This window comes from Amblyraja radiata, chromosome 19 (genome assembly GCF_010909765.2).
Source record: "Amblyraja radiata isolate CabotCenter1 chromosome 19, sAmbRad1.1.pri, whole genome shotgun sequence".
Classification (NCBI taxonomy): Eukaryota; Metazoa; Chordata; class Chondrichthyes; order Rajiformes; family Rajidae; genus Amblyraja; species Amblyraja radiata.
This window is the reverse complement of record NC_045974.1, coordinates 43,438,090-43,456,445: the sequence shown is the minus strand read 5'-3', so window position 1 is coordinate 43,456,445 and position 18,356 is coordinate 43,438,090. Positions and strand designations below refer to the sequence as shown.

Below are 18,356 nucleotides of genomic sequence, written 5' to 3'. Positions count from 1 at the left end.
GCTTCCCCAATCCGTGCAGATCGTTGTCATGTGGCGCAAACTTGAGACATACTGTGCAGCAAAGATCCTATAGCTCCGCTACACAGCTCCGCTACACAGCTCCGCTACACAGCTCCGCTACACAGCTCCGCTACACAGCTCCGCTACACAGCTCCGCTACACAGCTCCGCTACACAGCTCCGCTACACAGCTCCGCTACACAGCTCCGCTATAGGATCTTTGCTGTGCAGGGATTGAAGACAGCCTGTCAGCGTGAGAATTCTGTCTTCAGCATGAGGGCGTGAGAATTGGCTGAAATGCGTGAGTGTCACGCTCAAAGCGTGAGAGTTGGCAGCCCTGAGTATAATGAAGTCGTGAGTATCAGAAGGGTAATGATCAGCAAGATCTTTTTGGTTTCTTTCTTTGTTGTGTAGGCAGTGGTTGAAGGACCACATTTACGTTTCATTCTTGCTGATGCCTGCTGTTTCAATGAATTAATTTAGAGCATATTAAGTGTCACATGCAAAGCAGCCTGAAGATGAATGTTTGGGTCGTTACCGTTCATTCGAGATCTTACGGCTGCAATTATTGTCATGTATTTTCTGGCACCACCCCACAAATTACAGTATTAATTCGGAAAAGGCCAGTGGTGTCTCGACAAACTCATTCATTTTGTTGCAATTGGTAATCATTTATTCTGTTAAGAAAATGTTGTGATGGTTTTACATAGACTTTGTGTGACTTTCTGGTTTCCAAATTCCTTGCATCAAAGGGTTAGATGTGAGAATAATCCCTGATGAACATCTATGTTCAATTCTGGTCACAAGTCCTGGTGAAATTAAGAAGCCTGAGCCTGCATGTGGCAAGATCTGGGGAGCATTGAAGTGTGACTGATAAGTGGTAAGCAATAACTGTGGTACTAAAGTAGTAATTGTGCAATAAAAGCTCAGGGGAATTACTATTTCCAACAAGCTGGAGAGTATAACCATCTAGGTTTGGAGGCATATGGGCCAAAGGCAGGCAGGTGGGACTCGTGTAGCTGAGACATGTTGGCTGATGTGGGCAAGTTGGGCCAAAGGGCCAGTTTCCACACTGTATCACTCTATGACTATCATCGGCATTCAATGGCATTACCATCTCCAAACCTCCCCATCATCAATATCCTGGTGGCTACCATTGATCAGTAAATGAACTGTGGCCCAAGAGCAGGTCAGATGCTGCAATTCCATGCGAATATCATGCCTCGTGATTCCGCAAGCGATCTCATCATCCATGATACACAAAGATGCTGCACCACAGGATGCTTCCTTTATGCCAGTATGAGTTCACTGACAATGTGCTTGATTCCTACTCCCTTCACCACCCTAAATATTCCTCCCCTCCACTACCAGTGCCCAACGCCTGAGACCATCTCCACCATGCATTGTTGTTACTTGTGTAGCAAGGAACTGCAGATGCTGGTTTACACCCAAGATGGACACCAATTGCTGGAGTATCTCAGCCGGATAGGCAGCATCTCCGGAGAGAAGGAATGGGTGATGTTTGGTGTTGAGACCCCTCTTCAGACTGAAGAGGGGTCACCCATTCCTTCTCTCCAGAGATACTGCCTGGGCTGCTGAGTTATTCCAGCTTTTTGTGTCCATCCTCATTATAGTTACTTGCCCAGGCTACTCCAACGACACCTCCCAAGCCGGCAGCCTCTACTACCAAGAAATGCAAAGGTAGGCCGTAAGCTGCAAACTTCTCTCCAACTCACACCTCACGTTGAATTGGAAAAGTGTGGCTGTTACTTCATCATCACAGGGCTGGAAGTTGCTGGAGCACTCGACTCAACAGCGCCATGGGAGTTTCTTCAATGGAAGGAAGTGCAACAGCTAAGAATGCAATTAGTTCACCACCACTATATTAAAAGCAATTAGAGTTGAGCAATAAATGCAAGATTTGGCCCAGATCCCAGATCCCAAAACATGAATAAATCCGAGGTGGTATTAGTAAGATTGTGTGCCAAACAAATGGGATTTTAAAAAACTTGAGGACTTATAGAAACTTACAAAATTCTTATGGGGTTGGACAGGCTAGATGCAGGAAGATTGTTCCCGATGTTGGGGAAGTCCAGAACAAGCGGTCACAGTTTAATGATACAGGGGAAATCCTTTAGGACCGAGATGAGAAAAACATTTTTCACACAGAGAGTGGTGAATCTCTGGAACTCTCTGCCACAGAAGGTAGTTGAGGCCAGTTCATTGGCTATATTTAAGAGGGAGTTAGATGTGGTCCTTGTGGCTAAAGGGATCAGGGGGTATGGAGAGAAGGCAGGTACAGGATACTGAGTTGGATGATCAGCCATGATCATATTGAATGGCGGTGCAGGCTCGAAGGGCCGAATGGCCGTCTTCTGCACCTATTTTCTATGTTTCCATGTTTCTAATACTATCTCGTTAATCTTTTTGAGGGTTAATTTTATTTGCAAATTCCCCAGCATATATAAGAGCTGTTATTGCCTCTTTGTTGACATTATATTGCAAATGTCTCTGCTGAAGGCTCACATTTTCCACTTTTTCTGACTTCTGGATCTTGGCATTTCTGTAAAGGGAAAATTGGAGCCATTCTGGATATGATATGCATGTTTATGTTTATATTCTCCCTCTGATGATGGGACCCGCTCAATCTTCCTGACATTGCTATGCCAAGTGTTAGCAGAATATTAGCATTATTAACTGGCTTTGGAGTCAAATAGAGATACGTATGCATTTACTCAACACTTTAATGGGTAACCATTTTATTTTGTTGGGTAACCTTAAAATAAATTGAGCAGTATTTTTGTGTTTGCTCTCTGTGGAACTGTGGACAGTTGACTTTCCACATGTGTTTGTGATTTGAGATTTAATTTTCATGAAGACAACGTCTCCTTGTTCTGCCTCAAGAATGGAATGTAGCCTGGAGATGGTTTATAAACAGTGCCCCAGATCTCAGCAAAGGGCCGTGCACTGAATGGAAAACATTTGAAAGTAATTCACTTCTATGACACATCATCACACAATCGTGCATATGTTAATAACATGGGGGGCCAGGAGTTTTATTTTTAACCTGAATGCAAAATTGTGTCTATTTAAAGTAGCGATGCCAACACTCTGCATTCAGAAATGAGCAGAATGGGGAAAAAGACTGATTTCATACAGCACAAAAATACCTTTTAAAAAGGGACGCATTTAGAAGATTGTGCTTTGGCAAGCTGGCGTACATGACGAGCATATGCACTTCTAATAAGCAGCACAGTGGGAGGAAATAGTTTCATTAAGCAACGCAGACATTTTAGCCTTGTTAAGTGCTGTTTATTAATGCCATTGAATCAGCTGTGTCTTGGGAATTAAGCCTCTATTATTTCTAGTTGTCCACTTAGTGTATTTGTGGGAAAATCTATTCATGGTTTGTTGCAAGAGCAAAGGGTTATCAAATGGCTCATTGGCAGTGTCTTTTCAAAGCACGGCTCTTCATAACATTTGAAAAGTACTGTCTGAACAGAACATTTTTGAAATTATATGTAAATACATGGAAAAGCATGGTTATGAACGGGATGCAACACTTTAATCAAACACTTTCTTTTGCACAGCGCATTTTGGTTGGTATGTCAGATTTTCATTTGGAACAGCCATTTAAAGTTAGGTCAAGGTGAAGATAGTCTTGCATAGCCACAACAACTTTTTAAAGGATACTAGACCAAGTGCAGACCCGTTGGGTCTGTATCCCCAACGACGTATGCGGGGGGGGGGGGCTGCGGCATCACACTCACATTAACCCCCCCCCCAAACACACAGGTGGGGGGAGGGGGATGAGAAGGGGGAGGGAGTGGAGAGGAGGAGGAGGAGGAGGAAACGGGACAGATTTGGGAGGGAAAGGAGAGCGGAGTAGGAGGTGAGAGAGGCGGATGCGGAGAGAGATGTGAGGGAGGGGGGGATGGGGAGGGAGGGGAGGAGGGAGGGAGGGGGAGAGGGGGTGGGGGAGAGAGGGGAAAGAGTGGGGAGGGAGAGTGGAGGGGTAAGGGGGGAGAGGTGGAAGTGTGGGGAGGGAGGAGGAGAGGGGTAGGGGGAGTGATGGAAGAGGGACAGAGGGGTAGGAGGAAGGGGGCGGGTGGAGAGAGGGAAGGGGGTGGGGTAGAGGGATGAGGAGAGGGAAGGGGGGTGGGGGAGGGATGAGGAGAGGGAGAGAGGGAGGAGTGGGGAGGGAGGGAGGGGTAGAGGGGTAGCGGGAGTGGTGGAAGAGGGACGGGGGAGTGGTGGAAGAGGAACAGAGGGGTAGGGGAAGGGGTGGAGGAGAGAGGGGAAGGGAAGGGAAGAGAGAGGGGTGGAGGAGGAAGAGGGGTGGGGTAAGGGGAGAGAAGTGGAAGAGTGGCGAGGGAGGGGTAGGGGGAGTGGTGGAAGAGGGACAGAGTGGTATGGGGGAAGGGGGCGGGGTGAGAGAGGGAAGGGGTGGGTGGGTAGAGAGGGAAGGGGGGTGGGGGAGAGAGGGATGGGTGGGAGAGGGAGAGGGGTGATGAGAGGGAAACATAGAAATTAAGTGCAGGAGTAGGCCATTCGGCCCTACGAGCCTGCACCACCATTCAATATGATCATGGCTGATCATCCAACTCAGTATCCTGTACCTGCCTTCTCTCCATACCCCCTGATCCCTTTATCCACAAGGGCCAGATCTAACTCCCTCTTTAATATAGCCAATGAACTGGCCTCAACTACCTTCTGTGCCAGTGAATTCCAGAGATTCACCACTCTCTGTGTGAAAAATGTTTTTCTCATCTCGGTCCTAAAAGATTTACCCCTTATCCTTAAACTGTGACCCCTTGTTCTGGACTTCCCCAACATCTGGAACAATCTTCCTGCATCTAGCCTGTCCAACCCCTTAAGAATTTTGTAAGTCTATAAGATACCCCCTCAATCTTCTAAAATCTAGCGAGTACAAGCTGAGTCTATCCAGTCTTTATTCATATGAAAGTCCTGACATCCCAGGAATCAGTCTGGTGAGCCTCCTCTGTACTCCCTCTATGGCAACAATGTCTTTGAGCATTGGGCATTGTGACATCACACGATGGAATGTTCACCAGGGGCTGGGGCTGCTTCTATGGGTGAGAAGCCAGTATTTTTTGAAATATTGGGGGGGGGGGGGGGGGGGGGGGCTGCGGCATAACACTCACATTAACCACCCCCCAAACACACAGATGGGGGGAGGGGGGGTGTGAAGAGGGGCGGGAGGGGAGAGGAGGAGGAGGAAACGGGACAGATTTGGGAGAGAAAGGAGAGCGGGGTAGGGGGTGAGAGGGGGGGATGAGGAGAGAGATGTGGGGGAGGGGGGGGGATGGGGAGGGAGGGGAGGAGGGAGGGAGGGGGAGAGGGGTGGGGGGAGAGAGGGGAAAGAGTGGGGAAGGGGGGAGAGAAGTGGAAGAGTGGCGAGAGAGGAGGAGGAGAGGGGTAGGGTCTGTGTGAAAAATGTTTTTCTCATCTCGGTCCTAAAAGATTTACCCCTTGTCCTTAAACTGTGACCCCTTGTTCTGGACTTCCCCAACATCTGGAACAATCTTCCTGCATCTAGCCTGTCCAACCCCTTAAGAATTTTGTAAGTTTCTATAAGATACCCCCTCAATCTTCTAAAATCTAGCGAGTACAAGGCGAGTCTATCCAGTCTTTCTTCATATGAAAATCCTGACATTTCAGGAATCAGTCTGGTGAACCTTCTCTGTACTCCCTCTATGGCAACAATGTATTTGAGCATTGGGCATTGTGACATCACACAATGGAACGTTCACCAGGGGCTGGGGCTCCTGCAAAGGCATATGTAAATGAATCCATTCCGATTGGACATCTGTGAACATTGGGCATTGTGACATCACACGATGGAACGTTCAACAGGGGCTGGGGCTGGTGCTGATTCTATGGGTGAGAAGCCAGTTTATTTTTGAAATATTGGGTGGGGGGGGGGGGAAGGATTTGATTAAAAACGTGTACTTAAACACGACAAAATGTAATGAGGTGCGGATACTTAGAAAGAAAAGTGAAATCTCTACCGAAATGGAAAAGATGTCGGCGATTCTGCGTCTGGTTTCGGAGTTGCAGTGAATCAAAGGAAGAAATGCAGTCGGAAGCCGTACATGTAAATGGATCCATTCCGATTGGACATCTGCGAGCATTGGGCATTGTGATTGGACATCTGCGAGCATTGGGCATTGTGACATCACACGATGGAAACGAATCAAAAGGCAGAAAGGCAGCCGGACGGCAGCCGGGCGGATAGCACGAGAGTTTTATATATTAACTAGACCAAGTGCAGACCCGTTGGGTCTGTTTCCCCAACGGCATTTGCGGGGGGGGGGGGGGGGGGGCTGCGGCATCACACTCACATTAACCACCCCCCAAACACACAGGTGGGGGGAGGGGGGTAAGAAGAGGGGAGGGAGGGGAGAGGAGGAGGAGGAAACGGGACAGATTTGGGAGAGAAAGGAGAGCGGGGTAGGGGGTGAGAGAGGGGGATGGGGAGAGAGATGTGGGGGAGGGGGGGATGAGGAGGGAGGGGAAGAGGGAGGGAGGGGGAGAGGGGTGGGGGGAGAGAGGGGAAAGAGTGGGGAGAGAGAGTGGAGGGGGTGGGGGGAGAGAAGTGGAAGAGTGGGGAGGGAGGAGGAGAGGGGTAGGGGGAGTGATGGAAGATGGACAGAGGGATAGGGGGAAGCGGGCGGGGGGAGAGAGGGAAGGGGTGGGGGAGAGAGGGATGGGAGAGGGTGAGGGGTGAGGAGAGGGAGGGGGGAGGGAAGGGGGAGAGAAGTGGAAGAGAGGGGAGGGAGGAAGGGAGGGAGGGGTAGAGGGGTAGCGGGAGTGGTGAAAGAGGGACGGGGGAGTGGTGGAAGAGGAACAGAGGGGTAAGAGGAAGGGGTGGGGGAGAGAGGGAAAGGGAGGGGAAGAGAGAGGGGTGGGGGAGGGAGAGGGGTGGGGTAAGGGGAGATAAGTGGAAGAGTGGGGAGGGAGGGGTAGGGGGAGTGGTGGAAGAGGGACAGAGGGATTGGGGAAGGGGGCGGGGGGAGAGAGGGAAGGGGGTGGGGTAGCGAGGGAAGGGGGTGGGGGAGAGAGGGATGGGTGGGAGAGGGAGAGGGGTGTGGAGAGGGAAACATAGAAACATAGAAATTAGGTGCAGTAGTAGGCCATTCGGCCCTTTGAGCCTGCACCACCATTCAATATGATCATGGCTGATCATCCAACTCAGTATCCTGTACCTGCCTTCTCTCCATACCCCCTGATCCCTTTAGCCACAAGGGCCACATCTAACTCCCTCTTAAGTTCCGATTGGGCATATGTGAACATTGGGCATTGTGACATCACACAATGGAACGTTCACCAGGGGCTGGGGCTCCTGCAAAGGCATATGTAAATGAATCCATTCCGATTGGACATCTGTGAGCATTGGGCATTGTGACATCACACGATGGAACGTTCACCAGGGGCTGGGGCTGGGGCTGCTTCTATGGGTGAGAAGACAGTTTATTTTTGAAATATTGGGAGGGGGGGGGGGGAGGATTTGATTAAAAACGTGTACTTAAACACGACGAAATGTAATGAGGAGCGGATACTTAGAAAGAAAAGTGAAATCTCTACCGAAATGGAAAAGATGTCGGCGATTCTGCGTCTGGTTTCGGAGTTGCAGTGAAACAAAGGAAGAAATGCAGCCGGCAGCCGTCCATGTAAATGGATCCATTCCAATTGGACATCTGCGAGCATTGGGCATTGTGACATCACACGATGGAAACGAATCAAAAGGAAGAAAGGCAGCCGGACGGACGGCAGGCGACAGGCCCACAGTTTTATATATTAGATAGATAGAAGATAGATAGATAGATAGATTCTACAAGAATACTAGACTGGAACTTAATGTATTAAACAAGAAACTGCAGATGCTGGCTTATACGAAAGATAGGCACAAAGTGCTGGAGTAACTCAGCGGGTCGGGCAGCATCTCCGGAGAAAAGATTGGATGTAGTTTTTTGCCGTATGTATTGAGATTATCACTGGGAACACATTTTCCGTAACAGTTGGGCTGTTTTGAGAGACGTGAGAGAGTGATCTACTTAGCCTCGCTTTGTGACCTAGTTTAATTTTTGTAATTGTTGCTAATGTTTTTGTTTGACAGTTGTCCAGCTTGGTCTTTCAATATATCTATATGCAGTAAAATCTGGAGATGGAGAGTAATTATTAGCACATCATTCTAAGTGCAGCAAAAAGCATTGATCTGCAGTCAAATGAGCTGAATATTTTTTTTGTTGAGTAGAGTGCATGAGTATTGTTTGAGTTCACTTTGTTTAACAAGAACCAACTTTGTGCTTCAGTTTGTAAAGGATTATTTGCTGGTATATTAGAAGTAGGAACATGGGCTGTGCAGTCTTGACAGGTGTAACTTTACTGTCTGTTTGATTAAACTGATACAATGTTATTGCTACCTTAATGCAATGTGGCATCTTTGTGGTATTGAAGTTGTTTTCCATACTGGCCTGGACAAATGAAAATATCGAGCTCTTCAACATACTTTGTTCCTATAAGCATGATTACTTAAAAATCCAGATGTACCAATTCAGCCAAGGTCCATGTTGTTATTTGGCTCTGTCTTTTGCTTGGAAGGAATAGATCTAACTCTGGAAGGGGAAAGAAAACCTGCTACAATTGTAGAGCTCCTATGATCCAGTTGCATGTACAGAGCTGGCATGGTAACCGATTTAGCTTGAGAAAATTGCAAGGCAGCTGTACTGTTATTTAAATATATTAGGAGGCAGGGGTTCAGCTGGGAATATATTTTTTGCGAGCAAATTCTCTGAAACGAAAGTTGGATATCTGGAACTACCTTCAACTTCCTCGGTACGGCATTGTACGGCGTGCCAGGTTTTTGTTCCTTTGAACTATGAGAGGAACAAAGTGTAGAATGAACTGTAGTTTTTAGTTAACATACAATTTCACCCAACTTTGTACACATGGCCCTTCCTCTGTCAGGGGAAGCTTGTTGGTAAAGTTGTTCAGCAGTGCTGACTGGATCTAGCATTCCAAAACAATGTTGAAAGCAGCCTTCATTGAATACCAATAGCATTGTGTAATATAGCTAATGTTACCCCACTTTTTAAAAAGGGAGGGAGAGAGAAAATGGGGAATTACAGACCAGTTAGTCTAACATAGGTGGTGGGGAAAATTCTGGAGTCAGTTATTAAAGATGGGATAGCAGCACATTTGGAAAGTGGTGAATTCATTGGACAAAGTCAGCATGGATTTATGAAAGGTAAATCATGTCTGACGAATCTTATAGAATTTTTCGAGGATGTAACTAGTAGAGTGGATAAGGGAGAACCAGTGGATGTGTTATATCTGGATTTTCAGGCTTTCGACAAGGTCCCACATAAGAGATTAGTATGCAAACTTAAAGCACACGGTATTGGGGGTTCAGTATTGATGTGGATAGAGAACTGGCTGGCAAACAGGAAGCAAAGAGTAGGAGTAAACGGGTCCTTTTCACAATGGCAGGCAGTGACTAGTGGGGTACCGCAAGGCTCAGTGCTGGGACCCCAGCTATTTACAATATATATTAATGATCTGGATGAGGGAATTGAATGCAACATCTCCAAGTTTGCAGATGACACGAAGCTGGGGGGCAGTGTTAGCTGTGAGGAGGATGCTAGGAGGCTGCAAGGTGACTTGGATAGGTTGGGTGAGGGGGCAAATGCATGGCAGATGCAGTATAATGTGGATAAATGTGAGGTTATCCACTTTGGTGGCAAAAACAGGAAAGTAGACTATTATCTGAATGGTGTCCGATTAGGAAAAGGGGAAATGCAACGAGACCTGGGTGTCATGGTACACCAGTCATTGAAAGTAGGAATGCAGGTGCAGCAGGCAGTGAAGAAACCAAATGGTATGTTAGCATTCATAGCAAAAGGATTTGAGTATAAGAGCAGGGAGGTTCTACTGCAGTTGTACAGGGTCTTGGTGAGACCACACCTGGAGTATTGCGTACAGTTTTGGTCTCCTAATCTGAGGAAAGACATTCTTGCCTTAGAGGGAGTACAGGGAAGGTTCACCAGACTGATTCCTGGGATGGCAGGACTTTCATATGAAGAAAGACTGGATAGACTCGGCTTGTACATGGTAGAATTTAGAAGATTGAGGGGGGATCTTATAGAAACTTACAAAATTCTTAAGGGGTTGGACAGGCTAGATGCAGGAAGATTATTCCCGATGTTGGAGAAGTCCAGAAGTAGGGGTCACAGTTTAAGGATAAGAGGGAAGTCTTTTAGGACCGAGATGAGAAAATCATTTTTTACACAGAGAGTGGTGAATCTGTGGAATTCTCTGCCACAGAAGGTAGTTGAGGCCAGTTCATTGGCTATATTTAAGAGGGAGTTAGATGTGGCCCTTGTGGCTATCAGGGGGTATGGAGAGAAGGCAGGGATGGGATACTGAGTTGGATGATCAGCCATGATCATATCGAATGGCGGTGCAGGCTCGAAGGGCCGAATGGCCTACTCCTGCACCTATTTTCTATGTTTCTATGTTTCTATGTAATACAGTGCTGCTGAACTGAGAATAGTTTTCTGAGCACAGTTTCTTATTTATCTTCCAATACTGTAACACAAAACATTGAAGGAGTTTAGAGATACCCAACTTTCATTGTAGAGATTCTGGTCACTGAAAAGATATTCCCAGCTGTCCCAAAGAAAGACACAAAGTGCTGGAGTAACTCAGCGGGACAGGCACCATCTCTGGAGAGAAGGAATGGGTGACGTTTTGGGTCGAGACTCTTCTTCAGACTGAGAGTCAGGGGCAACCAGCGTCAACAGTTCCCTCCGACACGTTCCCAGCTGAACCCCCGCCTCCTCGCAGATTAAAACAGCAATGCAGTTGCCTATGCAACTTTCTCATGTTTGACAGATTAGTCCTCTGGATTGCTCGGGAGTAGAAGTGTAATTGAATGTTTGTCCTTCCCACCACGGAACTTTGTAAAGGTGCTACTGAATCCTGCTGCTCTTCCTCCTAGTCCATCCATTCTATCTTTCCTATTCCTCACCCTGGCACTACCTCTCACACCCCTCTCAACTCAGCCCTCACCCCTCGTGTTTTCACCAGACTCCCAAACTCCCCATTTCAGATGCAGACTGGTTGGTTCCCAACAGAAGCCTTTGTACCCCAATGCCATGCAACTCAACCAGTTGCATGCCCCCTGGCCATCATGTACAGCTATTCCTCTGTCACATCCCTCTCCAGACTTTTTCCTGTGGGAATCTGTATTTTCCATTACAACCAGTTCTGACATCTCACAGCCCACAAGCTGGAGTGCAAGTAAGTTCTTGTCAATCCTGAGAGAATGCCAAAGAAGATGGCTGACGAAATTAGCTGAAGGCAGACAATGATATCATTAACATCTTCGTGGTTAGGATCAAATTGTTATAATAATAATAATACATTTTATTTGTATAGCGCCCACTAATCTCCTATGTGGGACCTCATCAAATGCTTTCTGAAAGTCCAGGTACATTACATTCCCTGGCTCTCACTTGTCCATTTTCCTAGTTACATCCTCAAAACATTCCAGAGGATTAGTCAAGCATTATTTTCCCTTCATAAATCCATGCTGACTCAGAACAATCCTGTTACTGCTATCCAAATGTGCCACTATTTCATCTTTTATGATTGACTCCAGCATCTTCCCCACCACCGATGTCAGGCTAACTGGTCTATAATTCCCCGTTTTCTCTCTCCCGCCTTTCTTAAAAAGTGTGATAACATTAGCTACCCTCCAATCCACAGGAACTGATCCTGAATCTATAAAACATTGGAAAATTATCACCAATGCATCCACAATTTCTAGAGCCACTTCCTTAAGTACCCTGCGATGCAGACCATCTGCCTTAAGTCCCATCAGTCTGTCCAACACCATTTCCTGCTGAAGTTGGATTTCCTTCAGTTCCTCCGTCAACCCAGATCCTCTGGCCACTAGCACCTCAGGAAGATTGTTTGTGTCCTCCTTAGTGATGACGGATCCAAAGTACCTCAACGTTCCCCACAGCCATCAGGCTATTAAACCTGGCTCATACAAAACTCTGATTATTAATAACCCTTAATCTGTTATTTGCACTTTATCAGTTTATTTATTCATGTGTGTATATATTTATATTATGGTATATGGACACACTGGTCTGTTTTGTAGTAAATGCCTACTATGTTCTGTGTGCTGAAGCAAAGCAAGAATTTAATTCTCCTATCAGGGACACATGACAATAAACTCACATGACTTGACTTGAACTCATCTGCCATTTCCTTGTTCCCCATAATAAATTCACTTTTTTCAGTCTTCAAGGGTCCAATTTTGGTCTTAGAAACATAGACATAGAAAATAGGTGCAGGAGTAGGCCATTCGGCCCTTCGAGCCTGCACCACCATTCAATATGATCATGGCTGATCATCCATGTCTTAACTAATTTTTTCCTCTTGACATACCTAAAAAAATTTTACTATCCTCCTTTATATTCTTGGCAAGCTTACCTTCGTACCTCATCACGGTCGAGAAAGCAATGAGAATTGTGGTCTAGGAAACATGCAGGAATTTTTGTCAGTGTATGGTACAAATGATAGTTTTTTGGACAATCTGGGTGGAAGAGTAGTAATACCATTCACTGTGTCTTTAGTCTAGAGGTACGGTGCGGAATAAGTGACAGTGGTGCTTAGTTTGCGAATTGGTTCACGAGTGGTCTCTGTATACTACTGTAGTGGTAAAAGTGGGATTTAAGCATGTCACACACAGGGTGCCGGCGTAACTCCATGGGCCAGGCAGCATCTCTGGAAGACATGGACAGGTGATGTTTCGGGTTGGAACCGTTTTTCAGAATCTAAGAAGACTCCTGACCTGAAACGTCACCTATCTGTTCCAGAGATGTTGGTTGACCTGCTGAGTTACTCCAGCACTTTGTGTCGTGTTTTTATAAACCAGCATCTGCAGTTCCTTGCGTCTACAGTTTGTAGAAAGTAAGACTGGGAGAGTTTCCAGCTTAATGAAAATTTATAAAATAAAGACATTCCTCAACACCCCGATAAGATTAACATATGCAAAAGAAAACTCAATAAGAGATGTCAGAAATTGCACTAATGTGATAAAGTGATACAAGCTAATACAATAAGGTGCAAAAGACACTTTATGTATTTACTTGAAATGATTGGTAATGTTTATCACCTAAGAAGCTTTAAGGGACAGATTAGTTAGTGTGCAGGTGTAGTAATGCCAAACTCTAGTACCCAACAACCTTTGAGAAAGCAATGAGAATTGTAGTCTAAGAAACATGCAGGAAATGCTTGTCAGTGTATTGGACACAATAGTTTATTGGGCAATCCGGGTGGAAGAGTAGTAATACCATTCACTGTGTCTTTAGTTTAGAGGTACAGTGCGGGAACAGGCCCTTTGGCCCACCGAGTCAGCACTGGGCTGTCAGGTTGGGTCTCTATTCCTTGGAGCGAAGAAGGATGAGGGGTGATCTTATAGAGGTGTATAAAATCATGAGAGGAATAGATCGGGTAGATGCACATAGTCTCTTGCCCAGAGTAGGGGAATCAAAAACCAGAGGACATAGGTTCAAGATGAAGGGGAAAAGATTTAATAGGAATCTGATGGGTAACTTTTTCACACAAAGGGTGGTGGGTGTATGGAACAAACTGCCAGAGGAGGTAGTTGAGGCTGGGACTATCCCAACGTTTAAGAAACAGTTAGACGGGTACATGGATAGGACTGGTTTGGAGGGATATGGACCAAGCGCAGGCAGGTGGGACTAGTGTAGCTGGGACATGTTGGCTGGTGTGGGTAAGTTGGGTCGGAAGGCCTGTTTCCACACTGTGTCACTCTATGACTCTAAGCTTCTGTACCTTCTGATGGACGGGAGCTGGGAAAAGGAGTGACTGGGGTGAGACAGGTCTTTGATTATGTTGGCTGCTTTTCTGAGGCATCGTGAAGTACAGATGTAGTCAATGGTGGGGAGTCTGGTCTGTGATGGACTGAGCTACATCCACAACTCTCTGAAATGTCTTGTGGTCTTGGGCACAGCTGGTCCCAAACCAAGCTGGTCCCAACCCGGCAGTATGATTTCTGTAGAAGTCTGTAAGAGTCATTGGAGACATGCCAAATGTCCTCAGTCTCCTCAGGAAGTCGAGGTATGGGAGTGCCTCCTTGGCTGTTGCATCAATGTGATTGGTTCATGGCAGATCATTGGCAATATTAATGCCAAGGAACTTGAAGCTCTCAACCATTTCCACATTCACACCATTGATGCTGATGACACTTGCACACACCATACTTCCTGAAATCAATAAAGAGTTGCTTTGTCTTGCTGACATTGAGGGAGAAGTTATTGTCCTGACACCATATCACTAAGTTCTCTATGATCTGCTTTCTGTACTCCCTTTCATCATTGTTTATCATTCGGCCCACCACAGTAGTGTTGTCTGCAAACCTGTAGATGGAATTAGAGCTGTATTTGGCTGTACAGTCGTGAGTACTATAGTACTCCCTTTAGTAGGTCCCAGGACCTGATTCCAAGGCCCAGACGTGCCTTTGTCCTGCCTTGTGATATTATTAAGGGTGCTGTTCAAATGCAGGCTCTCGATGAGTATATGTGTTTTAGAGTTAAAGCTGTGTGTTTGTGTGATAGGTGTCACACTGTACAGGTACCTGCTTTGTCAATAGTCAGCCTTGCTGCACTGTGCGTGGCTGGAGGCTCCCAGGAGGTGCCACGGCCTACAGCGGAATCCGGCGAACCACGAGGCCCAGCAGATCGCAGCCTAGAAGTGGAGCCCAGCGAGCCACTGCTGGTCGTCCCTCGAAGACCAGAGACTGGAAGGATGGAGGCGAAGATGATGACAGACGGGTGAGGAGCAAGGCTGGGAGGAGAGGAGAAGGAACCGGGGTCAGGCCTACCCTGACCACTGGGACTACCATGCCTACCGTGCCATCAAGTTTGTGGAACAAAGTGGACGGGGTGGAGAGGACATCAGTTTCTGCTCGACCGAGGAAGGCGATGGCTGGAGACCCGCAGAAGCCTGGGGCTCGCCTGGATCGACCACTGCTCATAACAACTGGAGTGTATGGCAATGCTCTACTGTACTGTTTGCAAGAAAAGCATTTCACTGTGTGTTTGCACTTCACACGTGTGGCAATAAAACACCATTGAACCACGTGACAATACCTCTGAAGATAGACACAAAATGCTGGTGTAAAAGGCAGCATCTCTGGTTGGAAGGAATGGGTGACATTTTCAGTTGAGACCCTTCTTCAGACACTACCTCTGTTGGCCTGGCCGCTGCCACTGAGATGCTGGTCACCACAGCATTGCCAGATTATAAAGTGGCGGATAACCAATAATTTACTGTAATTTGTCTTTAGTTTTTCCAAATTTAGGAGACGAAGATAACATTTAAATTTGCATGACTCCGAACACAATCATCTGAAAAACCTTTACCACTGCGGTTACAGGGTTACAATTACGCTTCATTTTTCATTGTCCTTTACAATAGTAATCGAGTTGCATTTACCATTTAAATGTTGTGTACTAAACTGTGGTGAAACCTATACTATTTTTTTCTACAGTGAAGACATAAGGAACTGCGGATGCTGGTTTCCAAAATAAGTCAAAGTACTGGAGTAACTCAGCGGGTCAGGCTGCATCTCTGGAGAATATGAATGGATGACGTTTTGGGTTGGGACCCTTCTTCAGACTCTTCAGTTTGAAGAAGGGTCTCAACCTCAAACATCACCTCCTGAAATGCTGCTTGACCCAAGCGTTACTCCAGAACTCTGTGTATATTTTACAGTGAATTATTTTAACTAATTAAGAACATTCTTTATTTTTTGTCCTGATAAATTCAATTTAAACCTTTTGTTCTCAAATTGTTACACAGTCCAACTTTACCTGAAATTCCAAGATGATAAAATTTTACATATTTCATTTGTGCCGACATTTACAAATATTTGTTTTTCTTTTGAAAATGTGAATGTTCACTTTTTCCTTCATTCTTTCAGCTCAGCCTCAACCCACCACAGGACTGGAACAGACTGAGGGAGAAACTGGCAAATTGCAAAATGGCCACACAAGCATGAGTAATGTAAATGGAATCCACAACAGCATCACACATGGGATTTCGGACAACAAAAAGCTCTCTGCTGCAGTCTCTCAGAAAATACACAGAAAACTCCAGTCAAACCTTTCAGTTACTAGTAATACCAGCAAGAAAAGCAAATTAAGTTCTACAAATTCTCAGAAAGCAGCATCTGCACCAGAAGGTATGTTTAAACATCCAAAAGGTTACTAGGAACCACTAATCTAGGCTAACTTTTCTTTTTCTCCAGTGTTTAGTTTAGTTTAGAGACACAGCGCGGCAACAGGCCTTTCGGCCCACCAAGTCCGCACCGACCCGCAAGATTTGATAAGGTCCCGCATGGGAGAATGGTGACTAAAATTAGAGCACACGATATTGGGGGTAGGGTGTGGACGTGGATAGAAAATTGGTTGGCAGACAGGAAGCAAAGAGTAGGAGTGAACGGGTCCTTTTCAGAATGGCAGGCAGTGGCGAGTGGAGTGTCGTAAGGCTCGGTGTTGGGGCCGCAACTGTTTACCATATATATTAATGATTTGGAAGAGGGAATTAGGAGCAACACTAGCAAGTTTGCGGATGACACAAAGCTGGGTGGCAGTGTGAACTGTGAAGAGGATGTTAGGAGGTTGCAGGGTGACCTGAACAGGTTGAGTGAGTGGGCAGATGCGTGGCAGATGCAGTATAATGTCTGAAGAAGGGTTTTGGCCCGAAACTTTGCCTATTTCCTTCGCTCCATAGATGCTGCTGCACCCGCTGAGTTTCTCCAGCTTTTTTGTGTACCTTCTAATATAGATAAATGTAAGGTTATCCATTTTGGTGGCAAAAACAAGGGGGCAGATTATTATCTCAATGGGGTTAGGTTAGGTAAGGGGGAGGTGCAGCGAGACCTGGGCGCCCTTGTACACCGGTCACTGAAAGTTGGCGTTCAGGTACAGCAGGCAGTGAAGAAAGCTAATGGAATGTTGGCCTTCATAACAAGAGGATTTCAGTATAGGAGTAAAGAGGTTCTTCTGCAGTTGTATAGGGCTCTAGTAAGACCACATCTGGAGCATTGTGTCCAGTTTTTGTCTCCTAATTTTAGGAAGGACATCATTGTGATTGAGGCAGTGCACCATTGTATATATTTTATACGAGATTGATCCCTGGGATAGCGGAACTGTCATACGGGGGAAAAATTGAAAAGACAAGGCTTGTATTCACTGGAGTTTAGAAGGATGAGGGGGAATCTTATAGAAACATATAAAATTATAAAAGGACTGGAAAAGCTAGATACAGGAAAAATCCGAACAAACTCCGTACAGACAGCACCTGTGGTCGGGATCGAACCCGGGTATCTGGCACTGTAAGGCAGTAGCTCTACTGCTACGCCACACTGGATTTTTATTCCTAAAGACCTGCTGTTGTAATTCATTAGAATAAAATACTTGAGGTATATAAAATTATTTTCTTCAGCCATTATTTGCCAAGGAAGAATCTATTTAGGATATCCCTGAAAACAAATAGCAAGAAACAAGTCAGTTACCTTGTAGCATCATATACTTTGCATGGCATCCTGATCTGCCAGCAGGCAGTCGTGTTTCAAAATACTCTGAAGATCTGGGAGTATGCGATTCTAGCTGCTTGTCACTTTATCAATGTAAAGACTGAATCGTATTTTAAAAATCGGCACAATGTTTGCAAAAGTATTGAGCAAGTGTAAGTCAGTCTGTCCTCAGCTACCACCCACCCCATTCCCCCTTTGCCTTCTCTGCCATAAGGATGAGGGGGACCACACTCTCTACCATTCAATAAGGTCATGATCGATCTTTATCTTGGTGCCATTTGGCCCACTCAGTCTACTCTGCCATTCAATCATGTGAATATATCTAATCTGTCATTCCCTCTCAATCCCATTCTCCTGTCCTCTCCCCGTAACCTTTGACACCCTTACTAATCAAGAACCTATCAATCTCCGCTGTAAAAATACCCAAAGACGGTTTCCACAGCCATCTGGCAATAAATTCCGCAGATTCACCACCCTTTGGCTAGAGAAAATCCTCCTTGTTTCCTTTCCAAAGGTACATCCTTTTATTCTGAGGCTGTTGCCTCTTGTCGTAAACAGTTCCTCTAGTGGAAACATCCTCTTCACATCGACTCTATCGAGGGCTTTCATTATTCTGTAAGTTTCAGTGAGATTCCCCCTCGTCCTTATGAACTCCAGCGAGTACAAGTCCAGAGCCGTCAAACACTCATCATATG

At 46.0% G+C, this 18,356-nt stretch overlaps 1 protein-coding gene across 2 annotated transcripts in view; it reads left to right on the top strand.

Moving 5' to 3' along the window:
* mdfic (MyoD family inhibitor domain containing) overlaps positions 1-18,356 on the top strand; it is a 59,996-nt gene that overhangs the window by 24,215 nt on the left and 17,425 nt on the right. For both annotated transcript variants that reach the window (XM_033038333.1, XM_033038334.1), the window contains exon 4: positions 16,045-16,305. In XM_033038333.1, the coding sequence (XP_032894224.1) occupies positions 16,045-16,305 (261 nt within the window). The remainder of the gene's footprint in view (positions 1-16,044; positions 16,306-18,356) is intronic.